The sequence below is a fragment of the Centruroides vittatus genome, unplaced genomic scaffold (assembly GCF_030686945.1).
Source record: "Centruroides vittatus isolate TY-2023 unplaced genomic scaffold, ASM3068694v2 scaffold_464, whole genome shotgun sequence".
NCBI lineage: Eukaryota > Metazoa > Arthropoda > Arachnida > Scorpiones > Buthidae > Centruroides > Centruroides vittatus.
Genome location: NW_027122710.1, coordinates 1,234,535 through 1,250,691, shown reverse-complemented (window position 1 = coordinate 1,250,691; position 16,157 = coordinate 1,234,535). Strand labels below are relative to the sequence as shown.

Below are 16,157 nucleotides of genomic sequence, written 5' to 3'. Positions count from 1 at the left end.
ATTTTAGCAATTTTTAAAAATTTTATTTACTTATTTTTTAAAGAAATATCAAACGAGATAACTTATTACATCTATTAAATTTAATTAAGGAAATATTATTATACTTATCCTAAATTATACGCTTACATAAAACAGTAAGTTTAACCGAATTTGACGAATTTCCTCTGCCAATGGAATTAGTTAAAGAGCAAGTGTATATTCCTTTATCATTTCTATCAACAGAGAGTATCGTTAGAGTTGGCATAGTCGTGTTACTAGTTGAATATTTAGTCGAGTCCGATAGAGGAAGTTCTTTTCCATCTTTATACCAATCGATATCAAGAATTGTTTCAGGATTCGCTTCGTACGAACAAGTAAAGACAGCCTCAGTTGTTTCGTTGACTATAATACCTTTTTCAGGTTCGATCACTACCGCTGGAGGATCTGAAAAGATTTATTGAATGTTAGGTTAAACAATGTTTGTTTCCACATAGGATTAGCATACATCTATCTAGTTCTTTGCATTCCAAACAAGATTATAAAAGAAAATTTCTATTCAAATTCCATTTTAAATTTTAATAAAGTGGTATGTAACGCTCCATTTTCTTCTTCTTCTTTTGTTTATTTTTTATTCTTGGAAACTCAATTCTAACCGTCCTTACTAATATAGAAACAAATCTAACTTTAAATAAATTATTTTATATTAAAAATGTAAGCAGGTGAGTCTATATTTTTGGCTCAAAATCATTGTTTCGCATCAGCAGAAGAGGTGCTTTCGGATGGTGCATCAGGCAATTTGAAGAGAAAAGTGGAAGAACTAACATTCTTTTATATAAATTGTTTTCTCTTTCTCTACGTTATTTTTTCTGCAGAATTTAGAAAATATTCGTTAAGCTACATTCCAAAAATAATAAATTTATTACCTCAATTTTTTTTTTATTTTTGTGAATTAAAGTTTAACTGTGTTTACGCTATTTATACAATAGAAAATCAATATAGTGCTATATGTATTTTTTATACTTTAAAAGTATAATATTCTTATAAAATTATTCTGTTTATTTTTTAAAATTATTTAATAAATAAAATTATAAAATTAATTAAAATATATAACTTTTTTTTAATTACAAGTATGTATTTTTCTTTTATAAAATTAATTTTTTCTACTATGATTATGAAACTTTCATAATAAAAAGCCATAAAAATTATTATTTTTTATATATTTATAATCCAATTTTTGTTTATTTATTATTATTTTTTAAAGTATATAAGAAAAATAACACGCATTTTACAGGTATCAGAATTTTTAAGGCTGCATTTACTTTGTGATCTTATTTTTTCTATTTTAGAACTAGAAAAATGTGTTTTTGTACATGTTATTTTATAAAAATTGAGTTTAAGAATTTTTTATTTTGAGATAAAATTTTTAATAAATATAAAAATTAATTTAGAAAGTCGCAATAGAGTAGTAGTAAATAAATTATTATTATTTTTTAATTTTTAAAAAATTATATATACATGTAAAAATATCATACAGTATCATTTATTTTATATAAAGTATTTTATTTTTCTAAATTTTCTAGAGAATTATTTAATAACTTTTAGAAGAAAAAATTCCCTCATTTTTCAAGTTAACTCTAATTTATTTTCTGTAAAGGAGGATTTTACAAATTTTTTCAGTTTTGATTGATATCATTTAATCATTATTATGTTTTATGTATTATATTTTAATAAATATTATTATCAAGGAAATTTGTTTTGTGATTATTTATACAGCAGAGAATAATCCTTTATAGTCTACTTTGTACAAATATATTTACATACGCTAATTCTATTGATTATATTTGATGCCTTGGAGCATTCATTGACAATTATTAACATTCACTTTCCGAATGATTCCAATTAATTTCCTTGGAGATTTGCTTAAAATTCATAAGATATTTAATAATTTATACAAATTAAAAAATAAGAAATAAATAAAACTAAGTAATAAATGTAAGAATTGAATAATTTTTTAAAAAAATATTCTTTATAAAAGACTTTTGTTGAGTTGTATTCAAGGCTTTAAAGTATCTAACGAATTAAATTTTATTAGAAAAATTGGAAGAATACTTTGACTTTGACTAAATAAAAACTAGAAATCAATGAGCAGATTTTTTGGAAAAAAGATATAAAAGAATGCGAATCATGAAATTCTATCCAAGATTCCTTAAGGAAAATGAAAATTTATGTGTGGCTGTCTGGCCAACAACGTACATTCAAGTAAATAATTCGTCAAATGTCAGAAAGTTTAGCTATTTGAATTACAAGCCGTTCGATTATTCTGAATTTTGAAATAATTCAGTAATTTATCTTAATATTATCAATTAATATATTAAAATAAAGTCTGAAGTGCACGAATGTGGTCGAACACACCTCTTATAGACAATTTACTGCCAAAAATAGAAAATGTTTGGACTTGATATAAAGTAGAAACCTGTGATCATTTAGACTACACCAAAAGTCACGGGTTCCATTCACATAGAATTCAAGTCTATCTTTTAAATTAAGTTTAAGTTGAGTAGTTTGAATTATAAAATAGAATAATAAACGAACCGCTTTTATAATATTAAATTTTTTAATTAATTCATCGATAACACCCAGTAAACAAATGGCACAAAAGGTACAAGTTTTAAGTTATGAACTACATGAGTATGATCCGAACCTACGTCTAACTTAATATAAAAAATAGAAAATAATGTTCAATCTCAAGATAAATCGAATTCACGATCATTTCCCAAAAAGTCATGGGTTCGGTTCCCATAGAATCCAAGCATATGTTTCTCAATCCTATTGATCCTGTGTATTTTTAATATTTATGAATAGACTTAACAAACAAAATATTCAATTAAAAATTGTTTAAAAATAAGTAAGTAATTTTAGACAAAGAGCTTATCGAAAAGTTCACTAATTTATTTTTATATATAATATTTATATTAAATTTTATGGTCCATTGTTAAATAACGAAATTTCTTATATGAAAACAATTACATCCAATCAATTATGGAATAAAGAAAAATATTTACAGTAGAATGATCAGTGACCACAGAAAAGCTATGAAACGATCCAAATATTTGATAGATGAATGTAGAAGAGTTATCAAATTAAAAAAAAATTATATATAAAATCGTTTATGTCGATTATTCTGATAACTATATAATTAAATATTTAAAAGTTTCATATTCCCACGTAAAAATCTTGATAATAAATTAAGAATTTTATTTAAAAATTAGTCAAAAATTTAAGTTTTTATTAAATTTTTCAATATTGTAGAGTATAATTAAACAAAAATATTTTTAAGAAATTTAAAATATGGTAATAAAATGTGAATTTTTATATTAATATACACATAAAATTCTCATATATTATTATTATTTCGAATGTATTAAATTAAATTTCCCCTTTTAAAAAATACTATAAATAAATTTTATAAAAAAAATACTTAAACATATTTTCATAGAAGAGTTTTTCGTTTAAATTATTAAATTTATTTCAAAAAATATATAATTTAATTTAATTTTTTCGAAAAAAATATTAATTAGTTTCGATTATAATAATATCATTTTTATTTTAATTAAATTATTAACAAGCCTATTTTAGATTAATTTTTGAAATAATTAACCAACCAACAGAGGATTAAAAAATCAAATTTATATTTAATTAATTTATAAAGATTATATAATGAATTTTAAATTAAATAAAAATAGAAAAAAGTCTTACATTCAACTTCAATACTAAAAGATTCTAGTAATGGTTTTTCTTTAATTAAATCATTTGATCCCTCGCAATAAAATATTCCTTTATGATCGAATTTTGTAACTTCAATTTCTAATTCGCTTATCGTACGATAAGTATTATCTGGCATTTTTTCAGTTTCGGATTCGGGTGAAGGAATCAAAACATTCGATTCATTATACCACGTGATTTCGGCAGCTGGTTTGGCCCCTTCGACAGTACAATTCAATGAAATGATATCACCTTCTTGAACTGGTTCCGTTGGTCCTGATATTTCTAACGATATTGGTTCAACTAAACAATAAAAATAAAATAATAGAATTCTGAGAACATATAGAAATAAAAATGAATTATTTATCACAAAGTATTTTATTTTATTCTTAAAAAATTCCAGTAAAAATCGTTCGTGGTATTATCTCTTAAATCCTATAGTAAACTTCATTAATCATGAATATGATCGAGTGTATAATAGTTGTGAAATTTAATATTCTAAACACATCTATTATATTTATTATGCACTGAATAAGTGTAAGTATTCATTTTATTTTAATTTATGGTTTCTTATTCACTTTAAATTTCTATTTTTAATGTTCGAAAGTTATCAGAAATGATAGATGCTTCTTATCTAGAATCGAAACTAAAAAAAGAAGAAAAAAGAATCTATATAAAGAGTATTGTTTGAAATAAATTCCTTTGGTATGGTATTTTCTTTTGAGGAATTCTATTTCATCCGCAATCATTAATTTCATCAACTTTGTTTCATCGATAAACTGTTTTCGGTTGACAATCTTCTTTCTTGAGATTCCAAGACGATGTATTGCTATACAGATAAGATCGAAAAATACAAGCTTAAAGGCAAATCTTTACTATCAACTCGGGTTTTTTCAGGATTGTTTTAAGATTTTTAATAATTATTATTTATTTTCACTATAAAAACCTACCTTACATCGGAATTTCCTACGTTAGTGTATGTTTGATGGATGAAATATATATATATATATATAAATTTTGGATGCTAGATAAGAAACTACTCGAGTGTCTCGGCTCTTGGGGGGTAAACGAGATAAAATGGGTGAAAAGAGAAGAATAGGAAAGGTGCAGAAAACGAAGAAGGCAACACTTGCATGGAGATCTACTCCAAAAGGCCAATGAATCTGTTGATATGTACTGTGGCCTGCTGGCAGGGTGTCTTCAGCGATAAGGAAAGGTGCGAGTGTCACCTAAGAACTGATGGCAGTAAAGCCAGAGCGAGAACACTGCTAAAAGTAAAAGCTTGTCATAGGGCAAGAAGAATCTGGATAGATGCCCAAAGTGACCATATCTAGGTTGGTTTGAAGACTCTAGGGAAGAGAAATCCTGAGTGTACTGTACATGAATAGAACTGTCTACAAATCCAAAGAAGTGATAAAACTAATGAAGGAAAGTTAAGGTCTTTGAAGAAAAATTGAAAGAAATATGGAAATGCTTGTTGAGCATTCCTACTAAATTGTCCTTTAAAATTTTCAGAGTATTTTAAGGTAATTTGTAGGGTGTAATTCCTTATAACTTTTTTATGTATACAGAAAGTTCAGAAAAATTTATAATTAATAATTTTAACATTATAATATTTTTTCGAATATTTTTTAATACATTTTATTAATTGAAATTCCAAGAGTCGGCTACTTTGATCCAGCTTCACGAGGCTTTTTTAGAAAATCTATTAAAATATTCTATTAATTTTTTTGGTAATGAATTTCAAGTAATTTTTCCAAAAAATTAAATCAAATTGAATTTCACTAAAAAAAAATTAAAAGAATATTTATATATATTCTGCAAAGAAGCCTCTGAAACAAGAGCAAGAAGTTCCCATAAAGAAGTATTTTAAAAATATAAAAATAAATTAATATATTTTATTTAACAAAAGTTTATTTACAAATTTAAATTTATTAATAAAAATAAATCCAATTTATACACAGTTTTGCATATTCATCGTAAAAAACTATTATCCAGAATAATTGCTAGAAATCATTTAAAAAATAAATGTAGAGAATATATAAAAATTTATTTTTAAAAAAGTAAGTCAAAATATTTAAATTTTATTCTAAAAAATTAATAAATTTTTGAAGATTACATGCATTGAAATTGAATTTTTATAATTAACTTTATTGTAAAGGGAATTAAAGAAGACGACTCAACAATAGTCAATCGATTATTATTGAGAAATTCCTTGATATCCAATTCACTAATTTCATCAACTGTATCTTATAGATCCAAAAAAAGCACTAAAAAGTTAATCAAATCAATATAAAAATGAATACAAAAATATATAAATAAACTGTAGTAATACTTTAAAAATTTTTAAATAATAAAAACAATTTTATAACAACAAATATTGTTTTTGAAAAGCTTTTTATGCTAGAAAATAATTATTAAAGTCATTAAAATGTTATATTAATAATTTTTTAAGTAAAATCTCAATATTTTATATGAAAAATTTCTGTTTTTGGAATGGAAAATATATTTTAATTACATAAACTTTTATTTAATCTTTTAAAGTTTATTTTTGATTCAATTTTTTCTAATTAATATTTATTTACACACGTTCCTTAAAAGAAGCCAATAAAAACTTTAAAGATAAATAATATAAATAAAGATATTTTAAATAAATTGAAAAATTATTAAAATGTATTTTTAAAATCGATTTTTAAATAATAAATTGAATTTACTGAATTTAATACATTTGATATTATATATTGTTTATTAAATCTACAGTTATTTGTTTTAAAATGCTTAGATTTTCAAATTCACTATCAGCATTAATGGATTTGAAAGACAGAAACAGTACAAATGTCATTGCTGATTTTGTTGACAATCAAACAGTTGAAATATATCAAAAGAGCAAACAAGATTATTCTAGAGAAAATGGCAGTGATGGAACTAAAAGAAAGGCAAATAAGACAATATTGGAACAGAGTGATTTTAATTTAATTCTTTAAACAAAAAAAAAACACAAAAAATTAATTCACAGAATTGTTCTCATACAGTACATTGTCCATTCATAGGATATGTCTATATTTTAATAGCTGCAAAGAGACTTTTGTGTTTTTCCAGTGATATAATTGAAATAAATATTTAATCAATCACCAAAAACTTTATCAATTCAAATTATTCTCAAGCTGATTATGATTATATTAAAGAAATTTCCATTAAAAATTTAAATAAAAAATTGGTTCCATATTTATTTTGATTTTACTTAACTTGTGACTTGATTAACTTTTGTTTTACTTAATTTTGATGAACATTTCATTAATATAGTTAACATACTTTTTTAAAAACTATATTAGTGAAATCTTCATCAAAATTAATTAAAACAAAACTTGACTGCTTATATAAGTTTAATTCATTAACTAAAAAATTTCATTTAAACTTCATTTAACCATAAAATATAAATTTAAAATTATAAAACTAATATTTGAAAATAATACAGTTTAAGAAAATTTAATTTGTTAAAATATAAATTTTATTTCAGAAAACTGAGATTTAATTGTCTTTATTTAATCTTTACAATTTGAGGTTTCAGGTTTCCTTATTCAAATATTAAAAACGTTACTTAGTTAATTGAATTTTTAAATATGTGAAATGTAAAATATTTATATATAATTCAAATTTAACAGGAAATATAAGTGATATAACAATATAAAAATAAAATGAAGGCAATTTTAAATTCTATTTTATGTAATTCCAAATAATTCAATGTATAAATTAAGTTTAAAACGTAATAAATTTATTTTTTAAAGTAAATCTTCCTAAGTATTTAAGTATATAAAAAGATATTTCGTATAAACTAATGTCCATAGTTTTTTTTTCTGGTGAATTTTTGATGAAAGAAAATGATTTCCTTACCGTTTAAATCAACTTCAACCCAGCTTTCGAGTGGTTTATCGAGAGCTTCGTTTTCAACTCGACACATTAATCTGGTTCCAATATCATCCCTACTAAGAGTTAAATCAATGGAGGATTTAATGTCCTTTGATCCATAACTGTTGTTGGCGTATGATATATCAGAATCTAAGCTTTCATCATCTTTCCACCATGTGACTTTTGCGGTCGGTTTACCGTCCTTCGATTCACAATCTAAAGAAAGAACTGATTTTTCACGAAAAGGACCTATTATAGTACCATGCTCTATCAACTTGTCTTCGTGTTTAATTTCTGGAGGACTTGGTCGAACTGAAAGTTTAAATTCGAGTAAATATATGTTATGAATAAATGAAAAAATTTAATTATAAATCTGATAAATGTCTTTAAAGCTTTATAGAATTAAATTTGTATTTTTTTCTATTATATTAAAATATTTAATCATTATTAAAGTAGATATATAGCTCTACACTTAAAGTATTTGATGTCATTTCCTGATTTTTAATTAATTTTAAAAATTAATACAGTAATAGAAAAATAAAGCCTGGAGCATTTTAAACATATGCAGATTTTAATTTGTTTTTTTTAATTTAAAATTAAAAAAATAATAATAAAATATTTTTTTAAAAAAATTACGTTTGATGGATTATTTAAATAGGAAAAATGTCATATTGCAGCAGTTTTTCAAGAGATAATTTTTCTTTCGATCATTTAAAATAATTTAATTTAATTATCAATAAAATTAAATGAGAAAATATATAGAGTAAAAGGGCAATTATCATTTCATTGCTTCGAATAATCGAATTGGGTACTTAGTTTTAGTTTAAATGTGATAAATTTCAAATAAACCATGATAAATTTCGTAATAGATTGCAATAGAAAATTTGGAGTTAATTACGGGGATGAACCAATAATTTAATTCTGCCAACCATTCCTCTTCAACTGATAGTAACAACGTTGAATCATGGTTATGTTCGCCTTTAATCGTTTCGTAGCCCATTTAAAAGTCCACTTTTTGGAATACAGATAAAGGATGACAGGTATTGAAAAGGAAGACATAATTAAATGTATCCATAAAATGATCTATTTGTTTAAAAAGTGATTTACATGACACAGGCCCATTAACAAATGCTAGAATTTTTCTTATCGATCAACTATCAAATACTCGGTTCTTGCTGCTATCTCGAGCCGAGAGTACTCATCGATTCCTCTTATCTTACCACTTGTCAAAATTAACAAACCCATCTCAAAGAGTTATGGGCCAAAGATTAATGACCCTCCCGGTTATGAATGAAGGTTCGATTTACTCTTACCCTGTATTATTAAGGATGAGAAAGTTAGAGAAGGACAAGGTTTTGTATAGGTGACGTCACAGCGATAAGATCCTTCGTCTTCAATTCTAAGATAAGATATTCGAAGGTACGCTGATGAGTCGTTCATGAAAAATTTTGCTTTATCTGGAAAAGCCAGTTCTTGAAGTCCTTTCTCCATTCTACCTCCATCGTTGAAATATATACGTTTCCACTCATTCGAAATTTCTTTTGCCCAAGTTGTATAAAAAACTTCGCCACATTTTTCAACGTCCACTTCACATGGCAATTCTGCAGAACTACCTAATATACCAATGACTTTTTTCCCTTTACCTAGAAGAAAAAATAAACAGAATTTACAAATAATTCTATTTACTTACATTTTTCTGCTTTTAGACTATTAGATTTATAATAACTTTGTAAAAATATAAATATCAGAAAATGAAATTTTTTTATGATGCTACTATAAATTTCATTACATTTACAGTGTTATAGATTTAAATAAATAAATAAATATATATATATATATATATATATATAATTACAATATTGCGATTTTTCGTATATTATTTTCTTCTTATTTTTTTACAAAATTCTAAATTTAATTTAAATTCATAAAATTATATTTATAAAATATTCATAAAAATACAAAATTGAATATTTTTATGAATACAATTGTAAATTTTACTTCATTTACAGCACTGTAGACAAAAATAGAAAGTATATAAAATTGCAGCTGTAAATAAAATTACGTAAATGAAAATTTATATTAATAAATGCTGTAAATGAAAATCCACTACCTGTAATTTTATGAAAATTCTTTTACAGAAATATAAATTAATTTAAAACTCACAAAATTAAATTTTTAGAAAACCTTTCACAAAAATCTAAATCTCTAAACAACGGTCACTAATGGGAATTTAAAAAATATGGCCGTTATTCGGAGGTTAATTAGTAAGCATGTAGAAAAGAAACGTCCCTGAAAATTTGACCGCCGTTTAGGGATGGCCACTGTTGGGAAGTGGTCATTAGCGGAGGTTCGACTGTATTATAGTTCTAATAAGAACTTACTCCTGTAAACTGTATTTAATTCACAGTATTGTAAATGAATGATTAAAAATTTATAGTACTTACAAATTGAAACATTTGATTTACTATACTATAAGTTTTATTTTATTTACAATATATTGCTCTTATATATAAGTAAAACCTGTATAAACCGGACCGGAATTGCAAAGCACTGAATATTTTTTCTGGTCTGAAAGGTTTCCGTTTAGAACGGATTTTTTAACACGCAAAATCACTCCATTATGATAAATTATTTCCGTTTAGGCAAGTTTCCGTTTTATTCGGGTTCCGCTTTGGACAGGTTTTACTATATATACGTACGTACATACATACAATATTGCAAATATAGTATTATATATATACAATACTGTAATAAATTTAATTTATTAAAATATTCAAGTTACAGACAGATTTAATTTAAATTTAATGATTTAATCGATCAATATATAATGGAATTTGTATTAAGAAATTTACGTAAAAAATTAAAAATTTTAATAGAAATTTATATTTAAATTGGTTTATATTATATTTTCGTTATAAATTACAATTATATATATATAATTGTAATATGTATAAACACATATATGCATAAAAGTTTAAAATCTTGACAATTTACATGTTTACAGTAATTAAGATATTTTTGAGTTAATGTAAATAACTTTAAAGTATTTCCCGTTTACATAAATAAAATAAATTCATTAAAAATTAAGAATAAAATTTAATTAAACTTTTCCAAAATATAATTAAATGGTACAACATTGCATTAAATTTCATCGTGAATTCAAAAATTTATTGAATCTCTGCGTTGCTGACTGTTAATTGACTTACTTAAAAAATAAAAAAATAAAAGAAAAAAGAAAAAATAATTAAAAGTTTAACTGATTCAACTTTAATAAAAATTCTTAACTTTAAACTTTCCTTAATAGAATTTATAAAGCATTTTGTAAATTCTCACTGTAATGAAGGGAAGTAATTCACGAGATATTCACCTCTAAAAATCTTAAGTTTTCGACTAATTTTGGAATTATTTTAATATATTTTTTAATTTAATACTTTTTAATATAATATTTATTTAAAAAAACAATTTTTTGATCATGTGTTGTAGGTTAAAAAATTATATAAAATTGTAATATCGTGGTTATATTTTTATCTACCGTAAAATAAAAAATACTGTTAATAAACTAATATACAGAAGACCCTCGGTATAGTGAACGTTCAAGGACGGAGCTAAATCATTCACTATATTAAGAGTTTACTATATATGGAGCAGGAAGAATATTTGTTTAATATTAATGAAGATAGCGAGAACAAAGAAAATTAATTATTATATCGAGTGGTCAAAAATCAAGAGCGAAATCCCCCTAAACAACGCCTCCCTCGATTTAATGTTAATTTAAGAGAAAATAAAATGTTGGGTTAAATCGAGATTTTTTAAGTACATATATTTTTAAACTAAAATTTAAAACTAGAATTTCATGTTATTGTACATTTAATGATAAAAATCTTAGAAAATTTAAATTCCGAATTCTATTCTAAGTCTAGAAATTTGGAACAGATTACAAATTCTGTATATAGAAAGCAATCTTAATAAAAAAAAGAACTTCAAAGAATTTTTGCAATATTTTTGTAATTGATACACAGCAGATTGTATCGACTTCTCATATATCAAGAAAACATTTAAAACTATTAAAGCAATTCCATTTTAAATTTTATTTAAAACTTTTATTTAAAGAAATTGTTAGATATTTAATACAGGTTTATATTAATTCGTAATTTTAGAAATTTAAAGAAGATGCAAGGCAAAGAATCGTAGAAATGGAGTCGCATATTAATGCTATTCGTGGTATACTTTGGTAATGTGTATCTGAACTTCTTGATACAAATTTACTCAACGACCTTCGTGTTAGGAATCTTGGCAAACTCTCTGAATACTCAGACAACTATAGAATCTGAACAAGTCAGTGGCACAGAAAAAAAATAAATAAAAATAATATTGTAACTGGTTAAGTGATTGCTCCAGTTAAATCACAACACATTTTAATCACAGAGATTATTTTCATATTGTAAATAATTTTCTGTATGTCCTCTATAAAGACATAGAGAGAATTCTATAAACATTGAGAGAGTTCAAGTATATCTAGAGTCAACTGTATTTTAAGTTTTAAATTTTTTTATTAAATTACTGATGATGGTGATGATGGATCATCATTATCATAATTTACAATTATTTTTTAAGGAAAAAGGAAAAAAAAAATATGTCGTAAAAATAAACATAAATGACACAAATTAAGCTAAATAAAATCTTCTTGTTTAAAGAAAAATTATATAATGAAATTATATCAATTTTTTAATATAAAATATTCAAACTGCTATACTTTTAGAATTATATACAATACTATATACAATTATTATCGTTTCATATATTTTAATTTAAACTTTTAAAATAACTTTATAATAATAGAATTTTCAAAGTAATTTAACTTCCATCTGAAAAATTAATTTTGTTTCTGCATAACTTTTATAAAGTAATTATATAGAATTTGCATAGAATAAAATGTAAAGTATATATTTAAATAATATTAAATTCTGCACATTAAATTAACTTATTTATATTTTATGAAACAGTTAAGTATTTTTAAATGATTTCATAATTTATTAAAATGTGAATACAAAATACAACTAAAGAACTAAACATTGAAATATACAGAGTGGCCCAGTTAACCGTACGAATTTCTCGAATAAATTACCCAAAGAATTTTAGAAAGATTTTTAGAAAATACTTTTGACTATTATTCACCTGATGATAATAATAATAATAATAATAAAATGTCGCCAATTACGAGATTTGAATTAATATGGCTTATATTTATAATATATTCTTTTAAATTAATGAATAAATTAATAACCGAAGAAAATACAAAGTGATTAACGTTAATTTAAAGTGCTTCTATCATATATTTTGTAATTAGAATCGAACGTTATTCATTAATATCGAAGTAAAGATTGTCTTGGTTCTCGATAATGACAATGATATAGAGACTTCCTTAAGAGCAATCAACAGCAGTATTAAGAGCTGTATAGAAGACAATTGCGAATAAATTGATTGCGAAATTGGAGAAAACTAGCAAAAGGTTGAAATGTATTCTTATTCTAAATGAATAAAACCTTTCTCTTTGTTTTAAATGGAATAAGAATTGTGTCAAGACTTTTAATCGACTTAAGAAATAAATGTATTGTCTATACCGGGGATGTCCAACCCGCGGCCCACGGTCTACTGCACCCTATACGTTTTTTAGATGCATTTTCATTTATTTTGGTAAAGCATATCGTAAAAATTATTCTCATTTCACTGGATATACTTTGATGTCATAGTAATGTAATTGGTTCTAGAAAACTGTTATGCATGTGGAGTAGTACATACTGTTGTGAACAATTCTTTCGTGCGTGAAAAACATCAAAACTGCTGAAAGAAATAAGTTGAGTGATTCCAATTTAACTAACATTCTTAAAATAAGACTAGTACCATAAAAGCAGATATTGACAATATTATAAAAGGAAGGCAATGTCAAAAATCGCATTGAATTTATTTTTATTTTGTGGGAGTATAATTTTTTTTAACTGACAATAATATATATAACTACAAAAAATACTGTATTTGTTATTAACATTTCATATTCACATTTTAATCTTTTTAAAAGCATATATTTATATAAAGTACCTTTGGGGCCCGTTGACTATATGTAAATTTCTAATTTGGCTCATTGAGAAAAAAGGTTGGACATCCCTGGTCTATACCATCGTACACATTATTTTTATTTATGATAAACAATTAATTAATTGTATTATTAACAATTTTTTTTATTGTTTCTGATCTTTTGTTTTTCCGGTTGTTATATATAACAGAGGAAAAGTATGGCGATCGGTCAAAAAATTGACTTCTCTCCCCAAGATTTGGGGGTTTTTTCTGTAGATGTGGATGTTAGTGTATGTGGGGCACTATTTTGTTTTCCACTTTGAAGCTTAATAATTCCTGTGTTCTTAGTCAAAACAGATAAACCTTTAACAAAGAAACATACTTAATATTACTGATTAACATGTATAATTGTTTAAATATTTGACATAAGTATTGCAATAAAATCAAAATAGAAAAAAATAAAATTAAGTTTCCTCGAAGACAATTCAATTAATATTAAAAATACTAGTTTATATATTTTAAAATTTATCAATATTTACTTTATTTACACGATCATTGTTTAAACGAAAGGTATAATAAATATATAAATATATATGACACTGTTGAAAATCTTTTATTTTAATATTAAAACAGAAATTACTACAGGCAATTTATAATTAAATGTAAATAGATTTCTGTTTACTTTATATTATTTAAAAATTTTACTTCAAATTATCATAAATAAAAATCAATTTTAAACAAAATATTTAATGTGAATAGTTAAAAAAAACGACAAAATTAAAATTCTTTATATTTATTTTAATGTAATAAATATTTTAAACATATTTAAAAAATTCAACAGAACATTTTCCATTTTTTATACAAATATTTAATTTTAATATACTAAATACCACTTACATTTTTAGATAAATAAATAATATTTAAAGAATATTTTGTATTTTTTAAATTTTTTTCTAAAATTAAACAAAAAATAAAACAAATATTAATACATTCACATACCTTGAATTATAATTATTAAAATTAAATTAATTTAAAATTTTAATTGTTTAAAATTGTAAAATAATATTCTAGAGCAATGTAAAGTAATACAATATATTATTATTCTATAGAATTTCAAATAAAGTATAGAACTTTTCAAAAGAAAAATTAATACCGATTACCTCCTGTTATTTGTACAGAATTTATTTTACTAATTCACATTAATTTTCGCGTTTAATTCCTAAAATTTAAATATGAATTTGAAGTTGTAAAATTCGTTTAAAAACAGATATTATTGATTAAATTTTACCAAAATTATATAAGTTAATACAAGAGAATATCAATGTGGATATTGAAATTAAATTAACCAATAAACTAATTTATATGCTACAGATTTAATTAAAATCAATATATTAATGATTAATTACAGAAAGATTTTATTGTAATATTACCAAATATTGATAAAATAGGAATTTTATAACTTTTTTTAATGAATGTCTTGAATAAATATTCTATAATTTGCAATATTTAAAACTTTTAACATGGAAATTAATCAGAATTTTTCTTTTTTTAAATGTTTTATAATGTCAGTTAATTAGTTTACAATTGTCAGCTAATTAATTTATTTATTATTTTACTATAATTTTTGATATTCAGAGAAAAACTATGTTATAAATATGTATAGTACAGTACCTTTAAGATATTTTAAGGTTTTATACCTTATAAATTATGTCTCATATAACATTTTATCTTATTATATTTTAATATAACTTTTACAATTACTACAATTTCCATAAAAAATGATAAAAAGTATATTAATAAAAGTTATAATGATATGTCAGTATCAAAAAATCAGTGTATTTTATATATATTTATATATAAAATACACATAAAACATTATATAACATGCTACATTTAATTCATGTAGATAAAGATGTAATGCAATTTCAAAATTTATATAATTTTTTTTATAATTTTACTCTAAAAAAACAGTTCATTCAGAAAAGATTTAAGAATTTAATTTCTTTAAAGTAATCAGAAAATATATATATGTATTTATTTATTTATCTTGATATCATAAAAGATAATTTAGTTTTAGTTTACTTCAAAAAATTCTTTTTAAATTTAAAAAATAGCCCTTGTGTTAGTAAAAAATTTGCTATTTGAGTAGAAGTCAAATTTAGAATTTACTGCAATTTTACAACTGCCTTCCAGTTTGAAGTAATCATAAAATATATATATTTCATAAAAATAAAAGAAATAATAATACAATACACAAAATACATTTAAAATATTTTAAATACAAATTTTTGTTTTAATATCCCAAAAATTTTTTAAATTACATTCATTTATTTTCTTAATAATTTAAAAAAAATAGATTTAATAGATTAACTCTTTAATAAATACTGTACAGTTGATCATGAAAATTAAAGTTTATTTAAATTTAGAGAAATTGAATT

General features: G+C 22.9%; 1 protein-coding gene across 3 annotated transcripts in view; it reads right to left on the bottom strand.

Moving 5' to 3' along the window:
• LOC136989285 (B-cell receptor CD22-like) overlaps positions 1-16,157 on the bottom strand; it is a 91,128-nt gene that overhangs the window by 33,811 nt on the left and 41,160 nt on the right. For all 3 annotated transcript variants that reach the window (XM_067287406.1, XM_067287405.1, XM_067287407.1), the window contains exons 2-5: positions 8,961-9,290; positions 7,633-7,959; positions 3,736-4,044; positions 127-423 (exon numbers count right to left, since the gene is read on the bottom strand). In XM_067287406.1, the coding sequence (XP_067143507.1) occupies positions 127-423; positions 3,736-4,044; positions 7,633-7,959; positions 8,961-9,290 (1,263 nt within the window). The remainder of the gene's footprint in view (positions 1-126; positions 424-3,735; positions 4,045-7,632; positions 7,960-8,960; positions 9,291-16,157) is intronic.